At 39.0% G+C, this 24706-nt stretch overlaps 1 protein-coding gene across 1 annotated transcript in view; it reads right to left on the bottom strand.

The window, feature by feature from the left end:
* The window catches only part of LOC139763114 (A disintegrin and metalloproteinase with thrombospondin motifs 14-like), a 155958-nt gene that overhangs the window by 5471 nt on the left and 125781 nt on the right, over window positions 1–24706 (bottom strand). The window contains 12 exon segments of the mRNA XM_071688772.1: window positions 334–453; window positions 2483–2573; window positions 2576–2603; window positions 4874–4962; window positions 5192–5344; window positions 6691–6823; window positions 8148–8269; window positions 9849–10030; window positions 11970–12148; window positions 16116–16248; window positions 16891–17004; window positions 19381–19533. Of these exon segments, the coding sequence (XP_071544873.1) occupies window positions 334–453; window positions 2483–2573; window positions 2576–2603; window positions 4874–4962; window positions 5192–5344; window positions 6691–6823; window positions 8148–8269; window positions 9849–10030; window positions 11970–12148; window positions 16116–16248; window positions 16891–17004; window positions 19381–19533 (1497 nt within the window).

Genomic DNA, 24706 nt, shown 5'->3' with positions numbered 1-24706 from the left:
TCACTCCTGAGAGTTTTGCTGATGAGTTGGAGAGGTGTAGTGTATATTTAGTTGATCTCCCACAGTTTCTATATCATATGGGCATCAAAAGTAAAGAGTACTTATAGTTCTTCCATCACTTAGTTGTAAAGGAATGAACTGTAAACATCCAACAGAGCAAATATTCTTTGCAATAGATATAGCAATAGAATTAAAAGAGACTATCAGTTCTGTTATGAAAAGGCTATTCCAGAGTAAGAGGTAAACAGGGATATAAATATCATTACTTATTGAAAGAAACACTAAACTGACTTTCCATACATGAGTGTGGAAAAACATTAAAAAGTCACTTACCCAAAGGTATTGCATGTTGTACTGTTTATTGAAGGACGTGGTAGATGATCACAGCGGTCATGGAAGACTTGTCTATCTGTGCGGCGATCTCGACACACAAGGGTCTGATGTTGTTGACCACTGTCAATTATAAACACAAATGGGTTAAGGCTTACTAAAGTCGTCTTTCAGCCCAAACTGAGAGAAAGGTGACCATTTAAGTACCTACCTATGGCAAAATATTGTTAGGAATTGGGCTAGTGTGTAGTGCTTGCCACAAAAAACAGTGAGAAACTAAAACAAGTTTTAGCCAAAATTGCTAAGCTACCATGTACCTCTGCATTCTTCATAGCAGTTCATATGGTCGAGACCATTAATTCTTCTTGTGGAGTTTTTCGGTATCCTTTCTAAATTACTTACTTCTCTGCATTAAACTGTTGACAGTACACCACAACAGTATCCTATTTTGCCTTTTATATATACAACAAACATTAACATCATTAACTTTCTGTCTCTTGTTGTGAAAGTGTTTATTATCATACTTCTCATTATCTGGCTTTAGAACACTTTCTTATTAATGTGCTCCTTAAGTTTAAGTTTTTCATTTATGGTAACTTCTTAGTCTTATAAAATGTTCTCTGCTCTCTGCCTTTCCCTGTAGGACATTTATAGGAAGGCATTGATATATATCTAATCTTTCCATGACTTATTTAACTTCTATTCCTAATATTTCATAATGTTCTCTTCCAACCATTTGTATATAACTTATTTGTTTGAAATTCTTATCATCAAATTCATTAGATTCTCTTCCACCATATGTGTAAAATATCCAGTTCAATTTGTAGTTTTCTGTGGTCTTCATTTCCCACTTCTTCATCTGCACTCCTGTCACCTATGAAACACATGACTAATCTCGCTTACATACTTGTTAATGCCAGGTGTCATAATCACAAAGACTACTGAATCCAATTCTAATCCCAGTGGAAAATCTGAAATCGCATCTTATTTATCAGATATAGTTCCATTTACAGCCACTCTTAGTTTTCTGTATGTCATAAGCTCTTTAATCCACTTTCCAAGTTTTCCTTTAATGTTTCTGTCATCACTTTGTCAAAGGTATTTTGGGAAATCCAGAAAAAATCAAATTGTCTTCCCTTGCACTGATTCTCACGTATGTTATCACAGTGATCTGTCGTGGCCTTGATTAATGAAGTTGTTGTTAACAAGATGTTCCATAATACATATCATTATTGTTTTACTACATATCTTAATCACATGCAATGTTAGGCTGACTGGTCTATATCATCTTGGCAATTAATATTTATCCCAATTTGTGTATTGCTATTTTTGTATGCCATTTTGTTTATATCCATTATGCTGGATTGGTCTTTACTAAGACTCAGAAGTATCATGAGAGGTATTGCTACTGTCACCCATAGCTTTCTTAGATATATGAATGGAAATTTCATAAGGTCCTCATGCTGAGTTAAGTTGATTAGTTGCTTTAATCGTGTCTCTTTCTGATACATACATATCTGAAAGTGTAAGCTCCTCCGCAGCAGGAGAGAGAGAGAGAGAGAGAGAGAGGAGAGAGAGAGAGAGAGAGAGAGAGAGAGAGAGAGAGAGAGAGAGAGAGAGAGAGAGACTATGCAGTTTAAGGGTTTTAGGAAAATGAAAAATCCGCCCTTCAAAAACACAAAGGCTGATGGAAAGACACAAATACATGAACAATTCCAAAGTTCAGGAAAAGAGAAAAAGTGGCTAGATGTCACAAAATCCTACCTTGAACAACCAAAATTTACACAATAATCATGGCAATGAAGAGGTTTGTTGAATAATGTGTACAAAATACATACAGACAAAGAGCTTTAAAAGTTTGCCTTAATATATTTGTGAGAAACCTGGTGTAGATTTGTTCAATCTTAGTACAATTTAGAATATAAGAAACATCTATATAAACAGTATCATTTAGTAAAGGCTCTTAAAAATAAGGATAATCATAAGTTACACAAACCAGTTACATACATGTACATGTATTACGTTCTCAACAATCATTACAACTTAGCGCTGATCTTTACAAGATGAAAGAAAATTCATATAAACTCACTTTAGACAATTAACAACATGTAAATACAGAATCGACTGTCCGAATCTGGAACATGATATTTACCCTCCACATGTTACAGAGCAAGCAGTGAATGGTCCGACTTCCCACTGGTAGTGTTCCTGCTTAAGCGGTGTCACATAAGTAATTGTAACAGTACAGACTCCTGTGCTCTTGAGCCATGAATCTGGTAATCAGATAAAGAAATGAATCAATGAATGAAATAAGAGTGGAATGACAAGGCATTATATAATGTATGGGATGGTATAGAACAGATGATGTGAATAGCGATATAATGGACATCATATAAGCAGGCTTATCAGCACTCCAGAGTTAAGCTCTGAGCCACCATGAAAACCTTTCCTTCTCATTCTTTTGTCCAGTTATACATGGGAACCTGGATTATAGTTAGAAACATGTACCTGAACAAATAAGGGTGTGACAATTGCTCCTAAGAGGCATTTTGTTTGCATATATGCTGTTTCCACTACACACCAAAATGCTTAACTCAAGACACTCTTAAAAATTTTTACTTATTTCAATTGCCCATTTGTATAATAAAGAGAAAGGGTTCCACTCATGGGTCCCCAAACCCTATAAAACATTTGTATAATACCACCACTTACAGTTTCATTATTAAATCTATTCCAACCATCTACTAAACTTTCATGAAAACTGCACTGCACATCTTCCCTAATATGCTTCTTCCTTAGCTTTTTGATATGACCTCTGATTACTCAGTTAATGCATCTCATTAAAATGTTTTCAATGTTAACACCATCCGACTAATTATGAAGCTCGAAGGTTGCAATCAAGCCATCTGCATTTCTTCTCCCCTCTATAGTAGTCAAATATACATCCCTCTGTTTCATATTGCAGCTCAACTCCCTTGATTCATGTCCCTTCTCAAGACTTTCTCAATCAAATTTTTGTGCATCCTGACATGTAGCAACCAGACTTAAGGTGTAAATCCAGTGTCCCATGTATGCTTCCAATAGTTTTTTGACTATTTTCTTATCTATGCACTTAAATGCAAATCCAATATTGTCAGCAGACAGTTTGTTTCTTAACGATTCTCCTGATGTTAAGCTAAGGGTTGAGGTTAGTCACAATGTCAACTCCTAAGTATCTCTCACATACAGATAACTGTAGCTTACTTCCCAATCAATAATAATTGCACTGAGGTGTTCTTTCACAGCGTCCTATTCTATATTTGGACTGAATTTGATACCCATTAATCACACCAACTTTGGAGTCTGTCAATATCTCATGTCAGCTGATGTCATTATCATCATTCTTTACTCTTTTTGTGGGCCTGACATCAAACGTGTTCAGGTAAAAGCCCTTTCCATCAGATAAGTTATCAATGTGTATCAAGAAGAGCAGTGTGCCCAAAAATGAACCCAATGGCACATCACTAATAAATCCAACCTCTCTAACCTGAATTCTTTGTTCCCTTCCATTATGGTAATGTTCTAGAACAAAGAGAGGGCATCAACATCACAGTGGATGGAAATGGATGGTTGCAAAAAATGACAAGAGGAAAATTCATTGAGTGGAAGGCCTTTGATGCCATGCTAGCAATGAGAGAGGTGGAGGTAGAACCACCTCAGATATGCAAGCAGTGCTCTATACTAGAACAAATAAAATCCATATATTTATGGAATAACTGCTCACAAGATAAAATGTATTAAGGTATCTATACAACACTCCCAGCTTATGCTTATTATGTGGAAACACTAGGATATAGCAAAAATGTGATTATGCACCAATACATTTACGTAACTTTTGGGCTGAAATGTACAGTTTTGAAATTCAACCATGGGGAACGAGTGAGATTTAGAGAGAGAGAGAGAGAGAGAGAGAGAGGAGAGAGAGAGAGAGAGAGAGAGAGAGAGAGAAGAGAGGAGAGAGAGAGAGATGCAAGGAGATATTGGGTTTTTGCACAACTAAATTTAGTCAGGTTACTGCCTCCCCTTTCTGGATGCTGTGCAGGTCTGAATTAAGAAAGGCGATACATTTAGCCCAAGAGAAACAGCACAGTTGCTAGCTAAGTGTCATCTGATATAATCTTAAAACACAATCAAATATTCTGGAATGATTAAGTGTTGGTAGAAATTCTTTTTGCTCACAAAACTTGCCTACGTTTACCTTTACTCAGAGGATCCACGTAACTAGTATAATTATGCAAAGAGACTACAATCCTGATCGGTGTTCAACAGGAAGAGAAATTTCTTGTGAAGTATCAATTTTAACATTGTCCTCTGTCTCATTCTGTGTTGGATTCTTTTTTTAAGACACACTTTCTGTTGATAATGATCAAATGCTGGGAACATAATACAGATATTCATTTCCACCTAAAAGTACTTAAGTGAGAATGAGAGAGATCAACTAAGAGGAAAGGTTCACCACATTTCTAAAGTAAAATACATTACAGTAATATATGCACAGTCTCACCATGATTGAGACAGGTTTCAGTAACGGTCCTCTCGCTTGCAGCATCTCTCGCTCTCCGCGGCTGCTGTAGAGGAACTTAGCACCCTCACCTGCAACAATTCAATCAGTTAGCTTAGTGCTTTCCATATGTCTGCATGTGTTTTTGCTTTGCTTACATTTTATTCCCTTGGTCAAGAGCACAGAACAATTACAATATTAGCTTCCATTCAAATTGAACACACAGTGCCTTTTGAATCCAAAGGATTAAGCACTTTATACAAAAGTCTTCAAATGATGTGAAAATTTATACCACAGGCAGTTAAAAGAACAAAGGCTTACTGATGAATGATTTGGAAGGTTCTTGACTTTTGCCTCCATTAAGAAAGAATGAGGACGAGTTATCTGAAAGTGCTAGGAAGTTCATAGTTGGGGTTTCCTCCTTGATCATGATGTTCCTAGCACCCGCAGGCAGGATGGCCACTCGGCTGTAGTCTGTCCATGCATCAAAAGTGACGATTAGTTTAACAATTATAAGAACAAGATATGTAACTTTCAATCATATATATATATATATATAATGTAAGAGAGGTAGTGCCAGGAAACATACGAAGAAAGACCCATTCACTCATATACACACATATATACATACACGCCCATACATGTACATATACATATAGATATCAACATATACATACATATGCATACACAAAAAACAGAGATATACGTATATACACACGGACATATTTATACTTGCTTGCCTTCATTCCTTTCCAGTGCCACCCTGCCCCACAGGATAGGGAAGAAAGAATACTTCCCATGTATTCCCTACGTGTTGTAGAAGGTGACTAAGAGGGGTGGAAGTGGGGTATGGAAATCCTTGCTCCCCTTCTGTTTTACTTTTCCAAAAGAAGGAAGAGAGACACAGGCCAAGTAAGGATTTTTCCCTCTGAGGCTCAGTCATCTGTTCTTGATGCTACCTCAATAATGCAAGAAATTATAAAAATGTCCGCACACACCTTTCCATGGTTTACCCAGGGCTCTTCACATGCCCTGGTTCAGTCCACTGACAGCACATTGATCCCATTACACCACTAATTTCAATTCACTCTATCCCATGCATGCTTTTCAACCTCCTGTATGATAATGGAATTCTGCTTGCTAACCTACTCTCTCATTACCCTTTCTAGTTACCAATGGCTAAAGCTTGTATCAGTTTTCACTGAGTTCAGTCTAATTCATTCTTCCAGTCAGTCTTTCTAAATCTGTTCTGCAGATAATATCAATACTGCCATTTGTATCAAATGCCAATTCCTTATGGTATAATCTCACAAAAATCTTACCTCACCCAATATACCCAATAACCTACTCTTAAAAGAAAATTGTAAACACCTATATTTTCATGCTAGCTATACTTCCTGATTTAACATTTTTCCCTCTCCGCAAAATGATGCATTAATTACCACCTCACTGGTTGTACCTGAGCAACCATTAAATCCAGTATATGGAAACACCATTCTCTCCAGCATCTCTTATTCTCTGCACTGCCCATCAAAGAAAATTCCTCCCCACTTAATCTTCATCATTCAAATAACAGCAGACCCTATATGCAATGCAATTACGCATCTTTTGTCTCTAAAGTAACAAACATTTTTCTTCTCTTATGGTCAAGTGAGCTCAATCTTTTTTGGGCACCATCTCTAAACTGATATACCTTTTCTTCTTTGATGTGCTAAGAGAGCCTAATCTTCCTTGAGCATGGTATTAGTAATATCATTGTGCATGGCGAGCTGTCATGAGCATCTCTCTAAGTGCAATCAGGAACAAAAATGAACAATTACCCATGGGGGGAACTTCATGGTAGTCAGACTGGTGGTGGATACACGTGGCACCATCTCCCCCACACATGCCACATTCGTCCTCCTGAGCTCTTGAGGCCACGACCTTGTCACATCCCATTGACACACACTTACCCTGTATAATGCATCAAAAGATAACATATATAAATATATGAACACAAATACACACATATGGTACATTAGCAAAGATTGAACAACCTCAGCTGAACATCACTACCATCCGTAAATGAGTAATCAGAATTCTGGACATGCATCAGCCACCGGGACACATACACCCAAAGCGTTCACCTAACGCTCTCACATTCCCTGCACAAACAACCAATCAACAACACAACAGCAGAAAATGCACACCCTCACTCAGGACAAGCTAACTCTAGCATCCCACTAAACCCCATTCATACACTACATATTTTACAATTAAATATCAGTGGTATCAAAGACACAGAAGTATTTAGACTACTCCAAGAACTAAACATGCAAACAGACGTCACCTACAAAGCCAGACTTACACCCAGATGCACTCTCCATCCCTTCTATAACAAGAAAAACTAAACGCCAGAGAGACAACAAGGACACTGAGGAGGACACATAACACTTATGCACAACAATACCAATTCACTGATGATACAAAAAAAGACAAACTCTTAAAATACAATCCACAAAAGCAAAATTGCACAACACTACCTACAGCATAATCAACACCTATCTAACACCCCTCACCACATGCTCCCCTACGTACACTCCCAAAGTACTGAACATATTCATGAAACACTGCTCAGAATTTACCTATACCCCAAACACACCTTGAAACAGCAAAACAGGAGTCATGAAAATCCTTCACAAAATTTCTTAGATTCTCTTAAAAAGATATTCTGCTATTTTCTATAAATAAGAAACTCAGAAAATTCACCTTTTTGTGAAAAAACTCTCTTTCTTTGCACAATATGCTCCAAAATAGCTAATAAGTCTTTCACGGTCCACAGAACATCCTTGAGCTGTTAAAAAGTTTAACAGAGGCCCTTATACACACCATTTACTCTGTGCAGCATTTTCATTACTGATAATTATGAACCATCCATTACTAAATCAAAACAGCTCTTCTGAGAAAAGTTTTTAAAAGGTGTTTTGAGACGCATTATTTTTCAACCTGGTGATTTCCTGTTTCCCTGTTAGTTGCACTCAACAACATATGCAATTTGTTTTCATTATCCTCTTCATATACTTTTTATCTTGGACACTCTGTACAATATGTTTTGTGTATATCATTCTCTTTTGTTATGATCTCTACATGTATCTCACTTATGCGCTATCTTATTCTTATTGCTTCTTCTGCTCTATCTATTTTCTGCTCTCTTTTGCTTTCATGTATTGTCCATCTAATGCTCTCTCTCTGTCATTCTCTCTCCTATTTTTTGCTCTGTGTGAAGCTCTCTTTTTACCTGTACACAAATATCATTGGGTTGGTCATATGAACAACGAGTCCCATCCACTACATACTCTCGACCAATGTAGACCTCGTTTGTGGTGTGGCTATAGCAAGAAATACGGCACTTCTTTTTACCTGTAAAACAATGAGAAATCAATAAATAAAAGATGATGAGAAAGTATAACATAAAAATACAGCAATTTTGCCAGTGCAAATATTTTAGTAAAAGAACAGTACAAATAAAAATAAAATTTTTATTGGCAGATAATGAATTAGCTATTCACACTCTGAGAGCTCAAAGGATGAGCTCAAGAAGTATTTCAACCCTGGAATCTTAGTGTACTTCTTTCACTATCATCGTTTCTGATGGACTTCAACCACTTAGGGAAGAAGTACCAGAAGAATTTTACGTGGCTTCTTTTCAGAGAACCCTTCTGTGTATAATGCTCACATATTCTCATTTCTTAAATGAGTGAGCAGCAGGCATGTAAATACCTATTCATACTAAGCAGGGAGAGAGTTTCACACTCATGGGGCCCCATCTCTTGAACACTCTTTACCATCATGCAACCTCTTGAATCTATGTTTGCTGTCTGTTCTTAGTCAATCTGTTCCAATTATTCACCATTCATACATATAAAATCATTTCTTTATATTCATATTTACAAGTTTCTTACTTATTTTCATGTTACATACATCCATATACCTCTCAAAATACTGTCTGTCCAATGTCTACTTTCTTGATCTCTCAAAAACTTAAAGGTTGTGATTAGGTCACCCCATACTCTTCCAAGGTGGATAAATTAAAAGCCTCCAACCTTTCCCTGTAGCTTAGCTCTCATAATTCAGGTGCCATCTTTTTTGCCCTCCTCTGAACCTTTTCTGTTAAGATTTTGTGCTTTTTTTAAGAGTGGTGGCTAAACTTGAGAAGTAGAGTGTGCATGACCACCTACTTCCCCTAGCTATTGCTCCACCCCTACCATCTTGTCTCCATATGTAAACCATTTCAAAAAGTTGGTGAACACACTTTTTTTTCTTTGCATGGAATGTGAAGAAAAAAGGAAACGTAAGTAATGTTTCTCTAAATTTCCCTAATTCTGTTTAGATCACATTGCATGAAATCACTTCACACATATTTTTCCAGGAATAAATACCCTATGCAAAGCAGGGGAAGGTGAACTTCCACAGCATCAAAAAAGTGTAAAATATTTCAAAGTTCCTTTTGGGATTCTACTGACTTAAAGGGCTGGGCCATCATGCTACATTTCTATGCCTATATATCATATGTGATCTTGATAACTAATAGATTATTTATTTCACTTAACATCATTATAATGAGTACTATTACCATCACTATATTATTGCCATTATTATCAATTGCATCATTATCATCTTATCACAACTATCATTATAAGTATTTCCTGGTAACTTCTTGCCTTGTCCTGCCAAAAATCACTTAGTGTCCCCTCCACTACATTGCCAGAGCAGTGCTAGATGACCCTTCAAAACAAAATTTCCTGTTCTCTCACTTTTCGATTTTCCAAAAGAAAAGCTAGCACATGGTCAACAGCATGAATAGCAAAGGCAGTTATCTTAAAATAAACTTAGCTTTTTCTAATGAAGTGACCCAGCTTTCTATACTATGGCAATTACAGTATCCTTTACTATATCAACATTCAGGAAAAGAAAAAGACACTGGCAAAATCAGACTCACGTCTCTTAGGTTCGTATGGGAGCCAGGAGAGAGCTGCTCTGCGTGGATCAAGGTTGACAATGCGAGTGAGAAGGGAACACTGCTGGGCTCTAAAGTCCTGATGAGGTAGTGGACACTCTTCCACACCACACACCTTCCACTCCTCCCTCTTTCCACGACATCGACGACCACCCCAAGCTGGCCTATAAGCACAGGAAGAACACTATTGGGACATTTTATGGTTGTCAGAGAATCATATTTCATGTAAATAAAAACCACAGGCTGTCAGAAATCACATCTCATATGCATACAAACCATTTGATTTTAAGACATGGAAAAAGAATCCACCATTTCTTTTGGTGGGCATACCATAACCATGAGTCCATGGTCATAGCATAAGCTGCATAAGGTATTTTTGGCTCTCTATAGCAAAACTAATGTGTCAACAACATTATTACTAGAAACTTCAATATGGGGCAATCAAAAAGATTCGGAAATCAACTAAAAATTCTTTCTGAGACGGTAAAGGATGCTACTAAGCTAAGATCAATGGATTTAATGCAATATCGAGCTACAACCATTATTTTACATTTATCTGTTCAACTAGAAGAAATCATCACTCTACCCAGCAGGATGAAACTTCACAAACAAGCTTGGTCACTGAGTAACATATTTCATTCTATTTCATATTATTCGCCATTTCCCGTGTCAGCGAGGTAGCGTTAAGAACAGAGGACTGGGCCTCTGAGGAAACATCCTCACCCGGACCCCTTCTCTGTTCCTTCCTTTGGAAAAAAAAACAAAAAATAAACATATATATATATATATATATATATATATATATAATAATAACTATCTTGTGACATATCTTTTTTTGTGTGTGTCTGTTCCCTTTGGGAACTTTCATTAAGAGGGAAGCCTTGCCAAAAGTATTCACATATTCCTGTCCATACATGCCTCCCTGGCATACACCACTCCTTGCGTTCTCCCCCATTTCTCTCCCTGCAGTACTCTTCCACTCTATTTCCCCACATCATAGAGGTTCTTCCTTGAACACCATTCCCTATAATTGTACTGTCAAACATTCTCTTATAAACTCCTTTCTTGCATTCTTTTCACATGCCCAAACCACCTCAAAGTATTATATTTCAACCACAATACCACTTTAAACTTCATTCCCTTTGCATTCCATACCACAGCAGATCTCATACACCCCAACATTACTTTCTTCATTCAATCACTTTCTCAGACTGGATTCTTGACCTCCTTGTCTCATTCTATGTCCATGTTTTGGCTGCATGGTCAGGGTCAGGTAGAGTATGCCATACCTTAATCCTTTCTTTACTTCCATATTTACATCTCTAACTACAACTACAACCCATATTCACTGACAACAGTGCTTTGACAAGCCCTAAACAGCCATCCTTTTGTACCATGTCTCAAGCTCCTCTCTACCACATCTGAAATTACACTCCCCAGAAATGTGTAAGTTTCTTTCTATATTGTGATCAACATGGCATGGGCAAAACATGCCCCAATCAAGGCTATCTCAGGTGAAAACAAAAAGAATTTTACCGCTTGGCACTTTGAGGAAATATTGAGTATTAGACAATGTGATGAAACCGTAAATGCTGGCAGTAAACAAATCTTCAGAAGGCTACTTGATGATAAAAGAAGTTTGCAAGAAGGGTTCCATGAGAGCAGAACTCTCTCTTCATGCAGCACTAAAAGGTAATTACAAATACATAATCACACAAAAAAGCCACCATAGTGTGGTGGCTAACATTGAGACACAACAATCTAATAGGCCTGAGTTAAATTTCCTGATGATAGTTGGGTGATGAGTAAGTACCTGGTATATGCTGGGGGCATTTATACATATGTATACATAAAGTTAAGGGACAGGGGAACAAGAGTATAATAATCTCTCCCTGTAACACAAAAAGAGTAATCACACCACACATGCAACTATATGCATTTTAACATGTACCATAAAAACAATTTTCATAAAGTTGCTGTAAATTTTGTTAAATCTTAAATCTTGTACAGTCAATAAACATGGCAATGAGTTTAATGATTACTGCTGCACACCCAATTCTGCAGAGAATGCATAAGCCCAAGCAAGATGTCTCTACTACTAACGGTGGGTGGTCGCAGGCGCGGGTCCTGAAGGCTACTCCAGTGCCACAGGTTCTTGAGCAAGGCCCCCAGTGGCTCCATGGTCCCCAGCCACCATCCTGTGGGTTATGTCTCACTGGGGATTCACCATCTGCATCATCCAGCTCCTGACTCACTGACACACACAATCCATGACGACACCACTGAAAGGGACATCTTTGTAAGTGACTAACATTATCACTGGTAGAGGCTAAAGGCTACTGATAATGGATGATTCCATATGCACACTGTTGGGAATCTGGACTGCATGCTTCATAGTGACTATGGAAACTCACGCATGTAAGATATCTGTAACTTGGTGACCCAATCAACAATGAAGAAAGCCTGACTTCTGACATCAATATAATTACATTATATAGTATTAACTCTGGTAACAATACAAAAAAATCAATATGTCTAATCAATAAACATGCCTGCTATATTTTCTCTCTCAAATGATTATATCATCTTATACCATCCATTAGGATTTCTCATGTAGAATCTCTGTTATGCATCCCAGTTCTTTCAAAAGTAACATACACTCCAGCAAAATAACCCTCTTCCACATGTACCTTAACTCTACCATTTCAACTCATCTTTTGGTCTCCTCATTCCCCTATTTTCTTTGCATTCCTTAACAACAAGCTCTTCATCAGCATTCATCTTTGACATATGCCCAAACTATCCAAGAACTTCATCCTTGATTTTTTTCAACCATTCTTTTTTTCTGCCATACCTCCTTCTCACATCCTCTCTTCCGAACTCGACAGAACTTGAGAGATGCATGATCAGCAGCTCTGTCCACTAAAGGCAGCTGGACCTTGACACAAAAGGCCAAGGTTTGCCAAAAAATGTATCCATCACTCATCAACAACTATTTCCCATGGGCCAGCCAAGCACAACCTATAAGAACAAATGAAACAATTCTTAGGTTACTATCTTGTAATGAATACATCCTCCCTTCCTGTGTCATCTCTTTCTAAAAGTTAAACAAAAGGAGCAATGCATGGATCTTTTCCTCATAGGCTCAGTTCCTGGTGCTTACATACACATACTAACATACACACACACACATATTCATATCTATTACTGTGTCATTGTGGGAGATTTCGATGTTCAACACAGGGAATGGTAAAACTCCTTCCTTAATATTTACAAGATTCATGAAGGTTTATTCCATCTACACACATCCTACTACTCAAATGGCAGTGTACCACCTGCACCTGAAATCCCCTCACTACTGAATCCATTCTCATCCTTGTGATATTCCTTCAGATCTCATTTACTCTCCCTCTATAAATTACAGCCTTCTTTACTTTTCCACTTGTCATTCATATGCCCCTCTTACTATGTTTTCCTCTAATTTTGTTTCTCATACTTCATCTGTTGCACCATAATTTCCTTTGGTTTGCATCACATCTCTCTTGACACCCTTTTTGTATTCACATTCCAACCCATACTGATCTTGCTACTTTTACATATACCCTTATAACAGTCTACCATCTACATTCCTAATCTCTTATCCTTCCATTGTAAATCTTTCTTGTCATTTCAATACTACTCTATATTCTCAATCACCCTCTGCATACAAATACATGGTTCTCTTTGTACTTTCCTTTGCTACTTTTATGAATTTGTTTTAGTTACTTTCAACTTTTTCACTTTAACTTCACTATTTCATATTTTCATATGTCTCTTGTTCTTCTCAACCTCTCTTTTTAACATTTCTGATTCCATCATGTCCTTCCTTATTTTACCTTTAATAAAGGTTACTTCATTTCTATGTCAAAAAGATTCTACAAAATATAAGTAACAAATGATACAATACAAAATTCTCTGCTTTACTAACATACCTCTCTCCATTATTTTTTTCACCTCTTTATCCATAATAAAACAGTCCAAAAATTCTGCCTGAGAAAGATATTATTAAAAAAGCAAAATTCTATTCATCACACCAAACCACTTTCCTTCATTGCTATTCCTCCTTCTGACACTTATCAACCCAGAAACAATGTTACACACATCAGCCACATTTGTCCAACAGTTTGTATTCAATTTTTTACTCTGATAATCTACTAGTACATACTCTAACATCAACCTAATCATTACTTTCTTACAGTAGCCTAACCCATGTGAACCCTTAAAAATTAACTTCTACACTCCCCTATGAAGCTTCCACACTTAAATTTCCAAGAACTTTGCAACATTTTCCTTTGCTTTACCTTTTTTTTCTCTCTCTCTTTTCTTGATAAGATTATTTAGCTATGACCTTTTCCTTCTCACTCTTAAGCCTCCAACAGCCAGCCATATCCCTGTCATTATTGAGCTATGACCTTTTCCTTCTCACTCTTAAGCTTCCAACAGCCAGTCATATCCCTGTCACTCTAAATTAGGTTTTCCCAGAATTCATCCTATTACACTATTGTCACCATTCAGTACACACATCTTAGAACAGTTTGCAAGGCACTGTAACAGCGGTAGCCCTTCTAGAATCAAATAACTCATCTTTGATAAAGCAAGGAACAATGCTCATCTCTTTTTCTGATTACACAAGAAGCAGGTATGGCTCAACTGCATTAGCCACAGTAAGCAGATTCATTCTTTACACTGATGTGTAAGACTGAAAAAATTTCTGACGAACAGAATCTAGGCCACCTCATGGACATAAGTCAACTGACAATCAGCAAACACATCTATAATGGAACATATGTAATAACATATGCACTCACGTATACATATCTGAAGCCACTTTCTAAAATGAACATTGTGTAATCAATGATATCATAGCAACAGTGTATGACAACTAAAAGAATGAAGTAATGATATCAAACATCGACGCACAAATTACTGTAAGTCGTCCTAAGGTAATGAAAGGTGAGGTAACTCCTCAGACCCATAAAAAGTCAAATCTACTGAGGAATATGTAACAAATACATGTCTTGCATTCTGCATCTGATTTTCACAACAGAATATGAAAAGAACTTGGCCAAATTACTATGGTAAACCTGAACCAATACCTGTTCTTTGCTCATATATTTCAAATGTAAGACCTCAGCTGGGTGACAATGAAACTACACCTTGAATCATGTGTGATGTGCATGTATGGGATATGCCAAAAGAAGGGTTATGGAGAATTGACAACACAATGACTGCTGAAATTCTCCCTTAACCATACTCATTTGTTAGTATCTTTTGCTTTTCCAGAAAAAGTAATTCCCTTAGGCATTCTCTACTCAAATATGACTCATTCTTCACTCCTTATTCTATCATCTACCATTTCTCCTCTCATGCACCACTGATGCTTCATTCTATAGCTCTGCTCAGTCTCATTCAATCTTCATTCTCCCTTTATCCAGTAATTCTTCAGTTAATCTATTTTCCCAACTGCTTCTTTCTACTGGCAAGTAATGACTAATTCTTCTGTACTCTTTGCCTTATTTGCAATATTCTTTAGCTATCCTTGTTCAGACTTAATTCTGTATGTTTCAACCTATTTTTCATGAAGCTTAAAGTACCTCTCTAACTAGTTTGACACAGTCTCAAGAGGAATGCAAACTATTACCAAGTTTCACATATTTTTCAGTTCATATCGTTATTGAGTTTGATACAAACTCAATCAATTCCATTATCTAATTCATCTCCTGGATTCGTCAAACACACTCGTCTGTCAATCCTCTTGCCCAGACTGAAATGTACCTCAAGGCTTTATCTTTGGTCAGTGTGACACATCATTTCTATCTACCCATCTATATCTCTGATGCCTGTTCCTTTCATTCTTCACCACTGCCCATATGACATAATCCAAAGTCTACCACCAAGCCTATCCTAATAAATTTCCCCATTTCTTACTTCCTGCCTAGTCACTAACATTCCTGTTTCCACAATCCACTTTCTCACAATCCTTAGTTCATGACCTTAACTACTCTGACCCACTCCTGTATGTCTGTCCAAATTTTGATTCATCCCTCAGTTTTCCAACTTTCCCAGTCTGACCCACCTACTAATCATATCCCTTCTACTGGCCTCATAACTTCTGGTGACTGGTTTCCTCTGTGGTTCATTCGAGTTCTTCCATACTTCAACTCATCTGGTTTACCTTATCCTGTGTCTACTTAAGGAGTCCCCTCTGACCTTGTGTTTGCCACAGATGGTCCCCTCAAGTGGTGGTCCCTTCTTAGTCTTGCAGTTATGGGGCATCGAGGAGTTACTGCACCACAGATGAGTACATGGGTCTGTCAGCCCAACGTTACTGCACAGTCCATAACTGGAAGACATACACCATGAGACATATGCATGCATGCATGGTAAATCTAATATAGTAAAAATATCATGAAAAAAAAAGATTTATAGAGTGACTGACTTAAAGGTAAAAGAAGAAAGAAGTTAAGCCTGCAAGAAATGGAGACAAAAAGAGATATTCATCAATTGCAATTAAAACTGTCTTATTGTACACATCCAGTAGTGCATATCTCTCAGGAGCAACTGATATACACAAGTCATACTGGGTAATAAATGTCATCAAACAGCATGTGCCTTCACAACTGTATGAGTGGTAAGACTAATATACAAGAGCAACTCCTCATATCTGGTATGCTCTTTCATTAACTTTATGTTAAGATCCCATATGCAGCTAGTGTTTTGAAACCATTAGAGACTATTTCAATACTGATAATACATTAATCTTTATACAATCTATAGAAATCTATAGCAATTTACATACAATTAAAGAGGTCACTGTTTAGTGGTGGAGAAAATCTAAGAGAACATAATGTGTTAAAACAAAGAGAAATAAATAGGTGGTTAAAAAGGAAGAGACAGGAAATGCATAAAACTGAAAACACAGACAGACAAGGTTCACAAAATAGGGGATTTCCACAAGAATAGATTATAATAGTGACGAACTCACCCCTCGCCAAACTCCATCCTGCACTGGTCCTCCAGGGAGTACTGGTACTTTATGGTTGATGGCACGACGGTGGCATTCTCCCACTGTGGTTTGTTCAGCAAGCAGCTCCAATTACTGGTGAATAACAACTGTCTTATCAATCTTAGTTTCATATCTGTTGATAATACATCAGTATTTTCAACTGCTGCTGGGAGGCTCAGCCAGGGGTATGCACCTCAAAACTGCTGATGTACTTACCAATAAAATGAGCTATAATCAGGTATACAAACATTGTGCTAACAATAATACTACAGTGTTCATCATTCTTAAGCTCTAGCAGGGTTTACAAAATTCTAGACTTAGTTTTTTCACAAACGATGCACCACTGCAATATCGGATTACTTGTTATATAAACTTCATGACTTCAAGAAAAAAAAAAAAAGGTAATAAAATGGTACATCTGTTTCATCTATAGTGAACCAGCAAAAGTGTTATTACAGTATAAGATATCTAAATCATCAGGTATACCAAACTATTTTTCAGCAGTAATACTTGGAGACTATTGAGAAATGGAACCCAGGCCTTGAGGGTTCAACATGATTTACATGCCCTCATGATATCTGATCATGTTTACAAAACCTTAGTCGCTAAGAAAATTTGCATGGCATAGTAACTTATAAAACCCCAGAGGAAATAAAAAGTTTACAGAGTCTGGAGAGATTTGTTGAAGTTCTCACAACTCTGAGATGTAATGCTCTTACGGTGAAATACTTCACTGAACACTTGATTTCACAGTTGCAAAACCCTCAGCCCCTAAGATCCTTAGTTCCCTAGAGTCTAAAGTCCCTAGATCCTTAGAGTAGAAGGACCTCAGTGCCCCACTGTCCATACAGTGGCACAATCCAAAGGTCCCCAAAGCCATTAAGTCCAAGGTACTTGGAGCTTTGGGAGTTCAAGGTTCATGTGAATTTGGAAGTTTATGGTTCCAGAAGCCTTGGGAGTCCAAGGTACTCAAGCTTGACTGTGGGAGGTCAAGGCTTAAAAAAAAAAAAGTCCTATACCGTTCATAACAGCTTTAGAAGTCCTTCAAGGTTCATGAGGGCTCAGGAACCCACAAGGTCCCGAGATCCATAATAAGGCTTCATAAGCCTTAAGAGTTCAACAGGTTAATAAAACCTTGCAAATCCAAAGATACACAGCTACTGAGCGTTCAAAGGCTTACAGTGCCTCAGGAAGTTCTAAAAGATGTAATGAAATTTTACGTGAAGCAATGCATTACTATAGGATTTATCAAAAAATCTAATGAGAGATTCACAAGCCATCGAAGTGCTAATGAAGATAGATCGTTCACAAACCACACAGGACCCTAACTGCGTCAAATGGCGATAAATGGCCCATAAAACATCAGGGTCCTTTATGAGTTACACAGCATTAACGAATCTTACTGATGGCATTTTGAATTACTGCTACAGTAATTAGGAAGCACCTAAAGAACTCCTATGATGCCTCATAAGGAATATATATGATGGTAGTGAATTTCATTATTTTTCTTTAGTTCCCCGTGTCCATTTTAAGCTCGTTTTCTTTGATGATCGAATAACAGAAAATGTAGGAATACCGTCATACCTGCTGCCACATAAACTGCATTCAGAACACATTATTACACACACACTTCTCTTAAGAGACAGATGAAGCTTTGGCATTAAACTCTAAAAGATCGCGAAAAATATATAGAATCAGGTGTGTCATCTTAATATTTAGATGAAATGAGCAGCAGTTTCCCGAGTAGCTGCTGAAGCAGTCCATTAAATATGCTCTTTGAAACTTATGCTATTCGTTTTATGTAGATTTTTGACAGCAATATACTTGAGTGAATATGGCTCCTACCTCTAATGGCTCCCAGAGTACCAAAGGCAAAGGTAAGGATCCAGAAAAAAAGGGGGAAATTCAGAGGCATATTTCGTATCTATTCATCAGCTGAGAGGGGGAAAAGATGAGAGGCATTACCACGTCTTAAGGGGTTCCTCGTTCGATCCCTTCCCCCTCTCTCTTCTTGCTTCTTCCTGGCATCTTTTCCCCCTCAATCTTACGTTCAAGTCTAACTAGCATGAAGACAACATACAAAGCACTAAGAGTGTAGTAATCCCCCTAACCTAGGCTAGGAACCCATTAAAAGACACACTTCCAAGGGAAAGATGAACCCGCTGGGTGGACTGGCTGCCCCAACCCAGAAGGTCTCGTCCACTCAGGAGCCATTTTGGTTCTCATCGCATTCGCGCCTTACCCAGACTTCCAGGACCACAACACTTGGAATCCAGATATTTTAGCTTCTTATACTGGAATTGGGAGGGCGCGCGCGCGCGCGGGGAGCTGTGTCCCCAACCCAACCCCTCCCTACCCAAGACACTTTGGACTCACTCATCAAAGGTCGAAGGTCGACGACATGAAAACACGGTTCATTAAAGACGATAATGAGGTTAATTAAGGAGGTTAATGAGGGAAGGTACTCACGGGGACTTCCTGTGGTACTCGACCTTGGAGCACTTGGACCAGTGGAACCTACTGAAGGTGGCGGCGACGAGGGGCGCCATCACCGAGCCCTGGAAACCTTCGTCCTCACAATCATTGTTGGCCAGGGGGTCTCCATCATGGCTCATGCCCAGCCTGCCAGGGAGGCAAAATATAAATAAATATTATATATATATATAATATATATATATATATATATATATATATATATATATATGTTAATTTTTTCAATTTTTTCTACTTTTTTTACCCGGGATTCGAACCCTAGCCTTTCTGTGTGGGTGCCAGGTGGCCTTACCCTCAAGCCGCAATGGGTCATTACAATATTTGTTCTTAGTGAGCCTAGGGGTTAAGCTACCCTAATGCACACAGATGGTCCACGGTTCGATTCTCGGATATAGTGTTAAATAATTTACATATGCGTACATTACATGGTTATATATATATATATATATATATATATATATATATATATATATATATATATATATATATATATATATATATATATATGACTTCAGCCCATTATTGGAACCCTTCTCATTTAAAGACATAATCTTTTTTCAATCCATTACTTACCACAGAGACTAATTAATGGTGCTCTTACCGTATGTGATCCCTAAAAGGCATTGGTAATTAGACACAAAACAGACTTCAATAAAGAAAGCTAACGATTATAGAATTTTGTTTTACATTAGTTATCTTTCAAGAAACTGGTGTTAAAGTCAAATATTGGTGTGTGTGTGTGTGTGTGTGTGTGTGTGTGTGTGTGTGTGTGTGTGTGTGTGTGTGTTGTGTGTCAGGGGCAGCCCGGACCTGATTGCTGTGTCCTGACCTCCTCCTACTCTCAAGCTCTGGATAATACAGGAGGAAACAGATGGGACGGAAGTGCCCACGAGAAAGTACATGTGAGACGGATATATATATATATATATATATAATATATATATATATATATATATATATATATATATATATATATAATTTCTTATCATTATTACTCATAATCGCTGTTTCCCGCGTCAGCGAGGTAACGTCAGGAAACAGACGAAGAATGTATGTCAACTGACTTTTATTTCTCTCTTGTGTCTCCCCTGATGATATGATTATTACACGAAAGTGCACTTGGGAATTTATCGTGTTTCATTTTCCCCGTGGGCTCATAGGAATATATATATATATATGTATATATGTATATAATATATATATATATATATATATATATATATATATATATATATATATATATATACACACGCCCACATACGCATATGTACATACATATACATATCAACATATACGCAGACATCACATACACACACGCATATATCCATACATGCTTGCCTTCATCCATTCCCGTCGCCACCCCGCCCCGCAGGAAAACAGCATCGCTAGAATATATACATACACATTCTACCAACGGGACGTAGATATCTGGTAGAGGTAGAATTTGGTGCATCCAGAGAGCCCTCAGCTAGGCTGGGAGATAAGAGTGGGGTCAGCTACGGGAGGGGAGTGCCAACAAAGTTGAAATGGAGGCGAAGTCAAATCAGGGGGACGTTAACACTCCGAGGGGAAAGGGGGGAAACTGAAAGACAGTTCGTGATGGATGATCATCCGTGCCAGGCCTGGCCTGGCCTGGCCACTCAGCCACAGAAAATCGTTATTCCTTAAACTTTATCATAGAAAACGTTGATAAAAAAAATAAGGGATACTTTGGTATTTTATTCTTCTCTTTGGTCATGAATCGTATAAGTCATTGACGATGCGATGATATGCTGCCTTTACAGCTGGGGTGAAATTTAGGAAAATATATTAATTGGTTATAGTTTTTTTTTTAAATTATATGAAGTAACTTATTACATAAATCAGACGTTTATGGACAATATAATCGTCTGATCATGGTATATTATAAACATAATATAATCAAACTGAAGTACACCATCTTACAGGCAAATCAACAGAATTTTCAACTTTCAATATGTCGCACGTAAAAGAAATATCAAAAACCTATTTTTCAGAATATATGTGTCGGAGGTGGTGGGAGACCAAATTGGAGGTGGAAAGATGGAGTGAAAAAGAAATTGAGTGATCGGGGCCTGAACATGCAGGAGTGTGAGAGGCGTGCAAGGAATACAGTGAATTGGAACGATGTGGTATACCGGGGTCGACGTGCTGTCAGTGGATTGAACCAGGGCATGTGAAGCGTCTGGGATAAACCATGGAAAGTTGTGTAGGGCCTGGATGTGGAAAGGGAGTTGTGGTTTCGGTGCATTATACATGACAGCTAGAGACTGAGTGTGAACGAATGTGGCCTTTGTTGTCTATTCCTAGCACTACCTCGCACACAAGAGGGGGGAGAGGGTTGTTATTCCATGTGTGGCGGGGTGGCGATGGGAATGAATGAGGGCAGACAGTATGATCAGTACAAGTTTAATGTATAGTCAGTGTGTGTTTATATATATTATATATATATATATATATATATATATATATATATATATATATATATATATATATATATATATATTCCTTTCATACTATTCGCCATTTCCCGCGTCAGCGAGGTAGCGTTAAGAACAAAGGACTGGGCCTTTGAGGGAATATGCTCACCTGGCCCCCTTCTCTGTTCCTTCTTTTGGAAAATTAAAAAAAAAAAGAGAGGGGAGGATTTCTAGCCACCCGCTTCCTCCCCTTTTAGTCGCCTTCTACGACACGCAGGGAATACGTGGGAAGTATTCTTTCTCCCCTATCCCCAGGGATAACATATATATATATATATATATATATATATATATATATATATATATATATATATACGTTGAGATGTATAGGTATGTATATGTGAGTAATTGTGGATGTGTATGTATATACATGTGTATGTGGGTGGGTTGGGCCATTCTTTCGTCTGTTTCCTTGCGCTACCTCGCTAACGCGGGAGACAGCGACAAAGTATAATATATATATATATTGTCCCCCTCCCCAGTCGCGCGTCTTCAACCTTCTTACCACAATAAAAATATCCCACCCCACACAGCCCTTACACACGTTTAACTAACCCCATTAGGTCATGTAGTGGGACTCCCTCGCTCTCCAAGTCATACCTCAAGCTAAAGTGACGACCAATTCTTTCTCCCTCTTCACACACACACACCTCACACCTCCGTGGCTCGCCATGAGACCCTATCACACACACACACACCAGCTCTCGGGTTTCTTCCAAAAAACATGACGCAGTCTCTCTCTCGCGTCGTGCGACGCCACGACACGGCGTCGCACGACGACATTGCGTCACCAGGAAGAGTAGGATCGGGTGTCAAGCCAAAAATGGAGATGATGATGAGACAAAGTGCGATATTGTGCGTAGCGGTCAACACCCACGTACGCACGGACGTACGTAAACACACACACACACCCCTACCTCGCCTCCTGTGTTATATCTTGGGATACAGTAGGATAAAACTTGACATATCGAGGCGTCGGGGATATTAAATTTTTACTGTAGTCTTCATGATTATTATCGTCTTCATGTCAGCTCGGTAAATAAGTACTGGGCGCAGGGCAGCCATTCGAAAGTGGAGCGTTGACGAAAAGCGATTTTATTTATGCCTTATTTATTTATCTGGGCGACAGGCCTAGCGACTACCAGTGGTCAGTTAAGCTGCCCATGTTAGGTGATCACATGCCAGTCGATAAAAAAACACTTGAAGAACACCTACAAGTGATCAATTCCCTAATATAAGCTTTCTCTATATGGCAGTGATGAGGTAGCGGCGGGCAGGCAGCGAGGTATGGCCGAAGTTGTCGTACCGTTTCAGTCCATCGGCACCAGCGGATTGGTGGATCATTTATTTTTTTTTGCCCTCCTGGATCACTATGGCTTTATCTATCCACTGATGGCGTATGTGAGAAACGCAGTGGATCACAGATAGAAGATTGGACACAGGTGAAATGGCTGTAAATGGACTGTTGAGTGACGGTGAAGGACCACGGTCCACGGATCACAGACGTGCCACAAGGGTAGATCATAACGCCCATGGATCATGGCAGACATACCCACACTCATGGACAGTACAGGTCAACCACCCAACACACCACCCCACCTCCTTCCTTCCTTCCTTCCTTCACCCTCCCATGTCAGGTCTGGCCATCTGACCCCCAACCCCCCACCACAATCAGAACCCCACTACCTCCACCAACCCCCACCAACCCACTCCACTATACCTCAAATCATCCTTCATTCACCCAAATGATTATCTCTACACCCCCCCCCCCCCACGACGCAGGGGGCCCATCACAAGCGAAGTCAGACGCAATCGGGCGCAAATAACGAGAAATTCCACACACACAGACACACACACAGACACACACACATAACGCATACGCGAGACGCCATCCCGCCTAAATATATGCGTTCACACCAGTGACCCAATTCAACGTGTTTGAATGGCCGAGACCCAGCGCCAGCAGCAGCACTGGTGGTGAATAGACAAACCCAGGCACGAGTGGGGGAGGGGGGGAAGGGGGGAAGGGGGGGAGGGGGGTGTTCGTGTCTGCGTCAACACTGGTCCTCCACACTCAAGAGTGAGGGAGGCCACAGTGCAAGTCGTTCTATCGTGCGCGGTCCCCGATTTAACCCGGACGAAAAAATCAGGAGAAATAACGAAAAAATAAAAAGAAAGAGAGAAAAAAAGAAATATTACAATGCGTAGGTCGCGGATGCGTAAGTCTTGCGTCCAATGAAGTTTCTTGCGTCCAATGAAGTTTCTTGCGTCCAATGAAGTTTCTTGCGTCCAATGAAGTTCGTGGAGTCGGGTGCTGCGCTCTGGCGAACGTAATCTGGATTACAATTTCCGTAGCGACACTTTCCAATGTAACTGGACAAAGTACTGTACAAGCTCTCTGGCAGCGGCATGACCACTGTGTGTCGAATAATCTATCACCACTGGGGTCAAACAGCTAGATCCACTGCCGTCATCTCGTACCTGACATCAACCCAGTGTGGCTTTACAATTCTCCAGGAGCTCCAGTGGAACGCTTCGCCGGCCACGCTCGCCCAATTAACACTATCAGCGTGGTCGACCCAACCTGCCTGGCCTCTTCAAACACCCCCGGGCGTCAGCGAGTCCTGTCTACCAGTCCACTGGCACTTGGATACAGAGACGTGCCCCTCCCCCATGCGATTCCAGGATCATATCTCTCTCCGGGAGGGGGATTCTGTGGCGTCTCATCTCCCAAGGCCTACATCGACAGCAACACTTAAAAGTACGCTGGGCGCCCCACCACCTCCTGCAGCGTAAAGGACAAA

Source organism: Panulirus ornatus, chromosome 46, assembly GCF_036320965.1.
Source record: "Panulirus ornatus isolate Po-2019 chromosome 46, ASM3632096v1, whole genome shotgun sequence".
Taxonomy (NCBI): Eukaryota; Metazoa; Arthropoda; class Malacostraca; order Decapoda; family Palinuridae; genus Panulirus; species Panulirus ornatus.
This window is presented reverse-complemented; position numbering and strand designations above follow the sequence as displayed.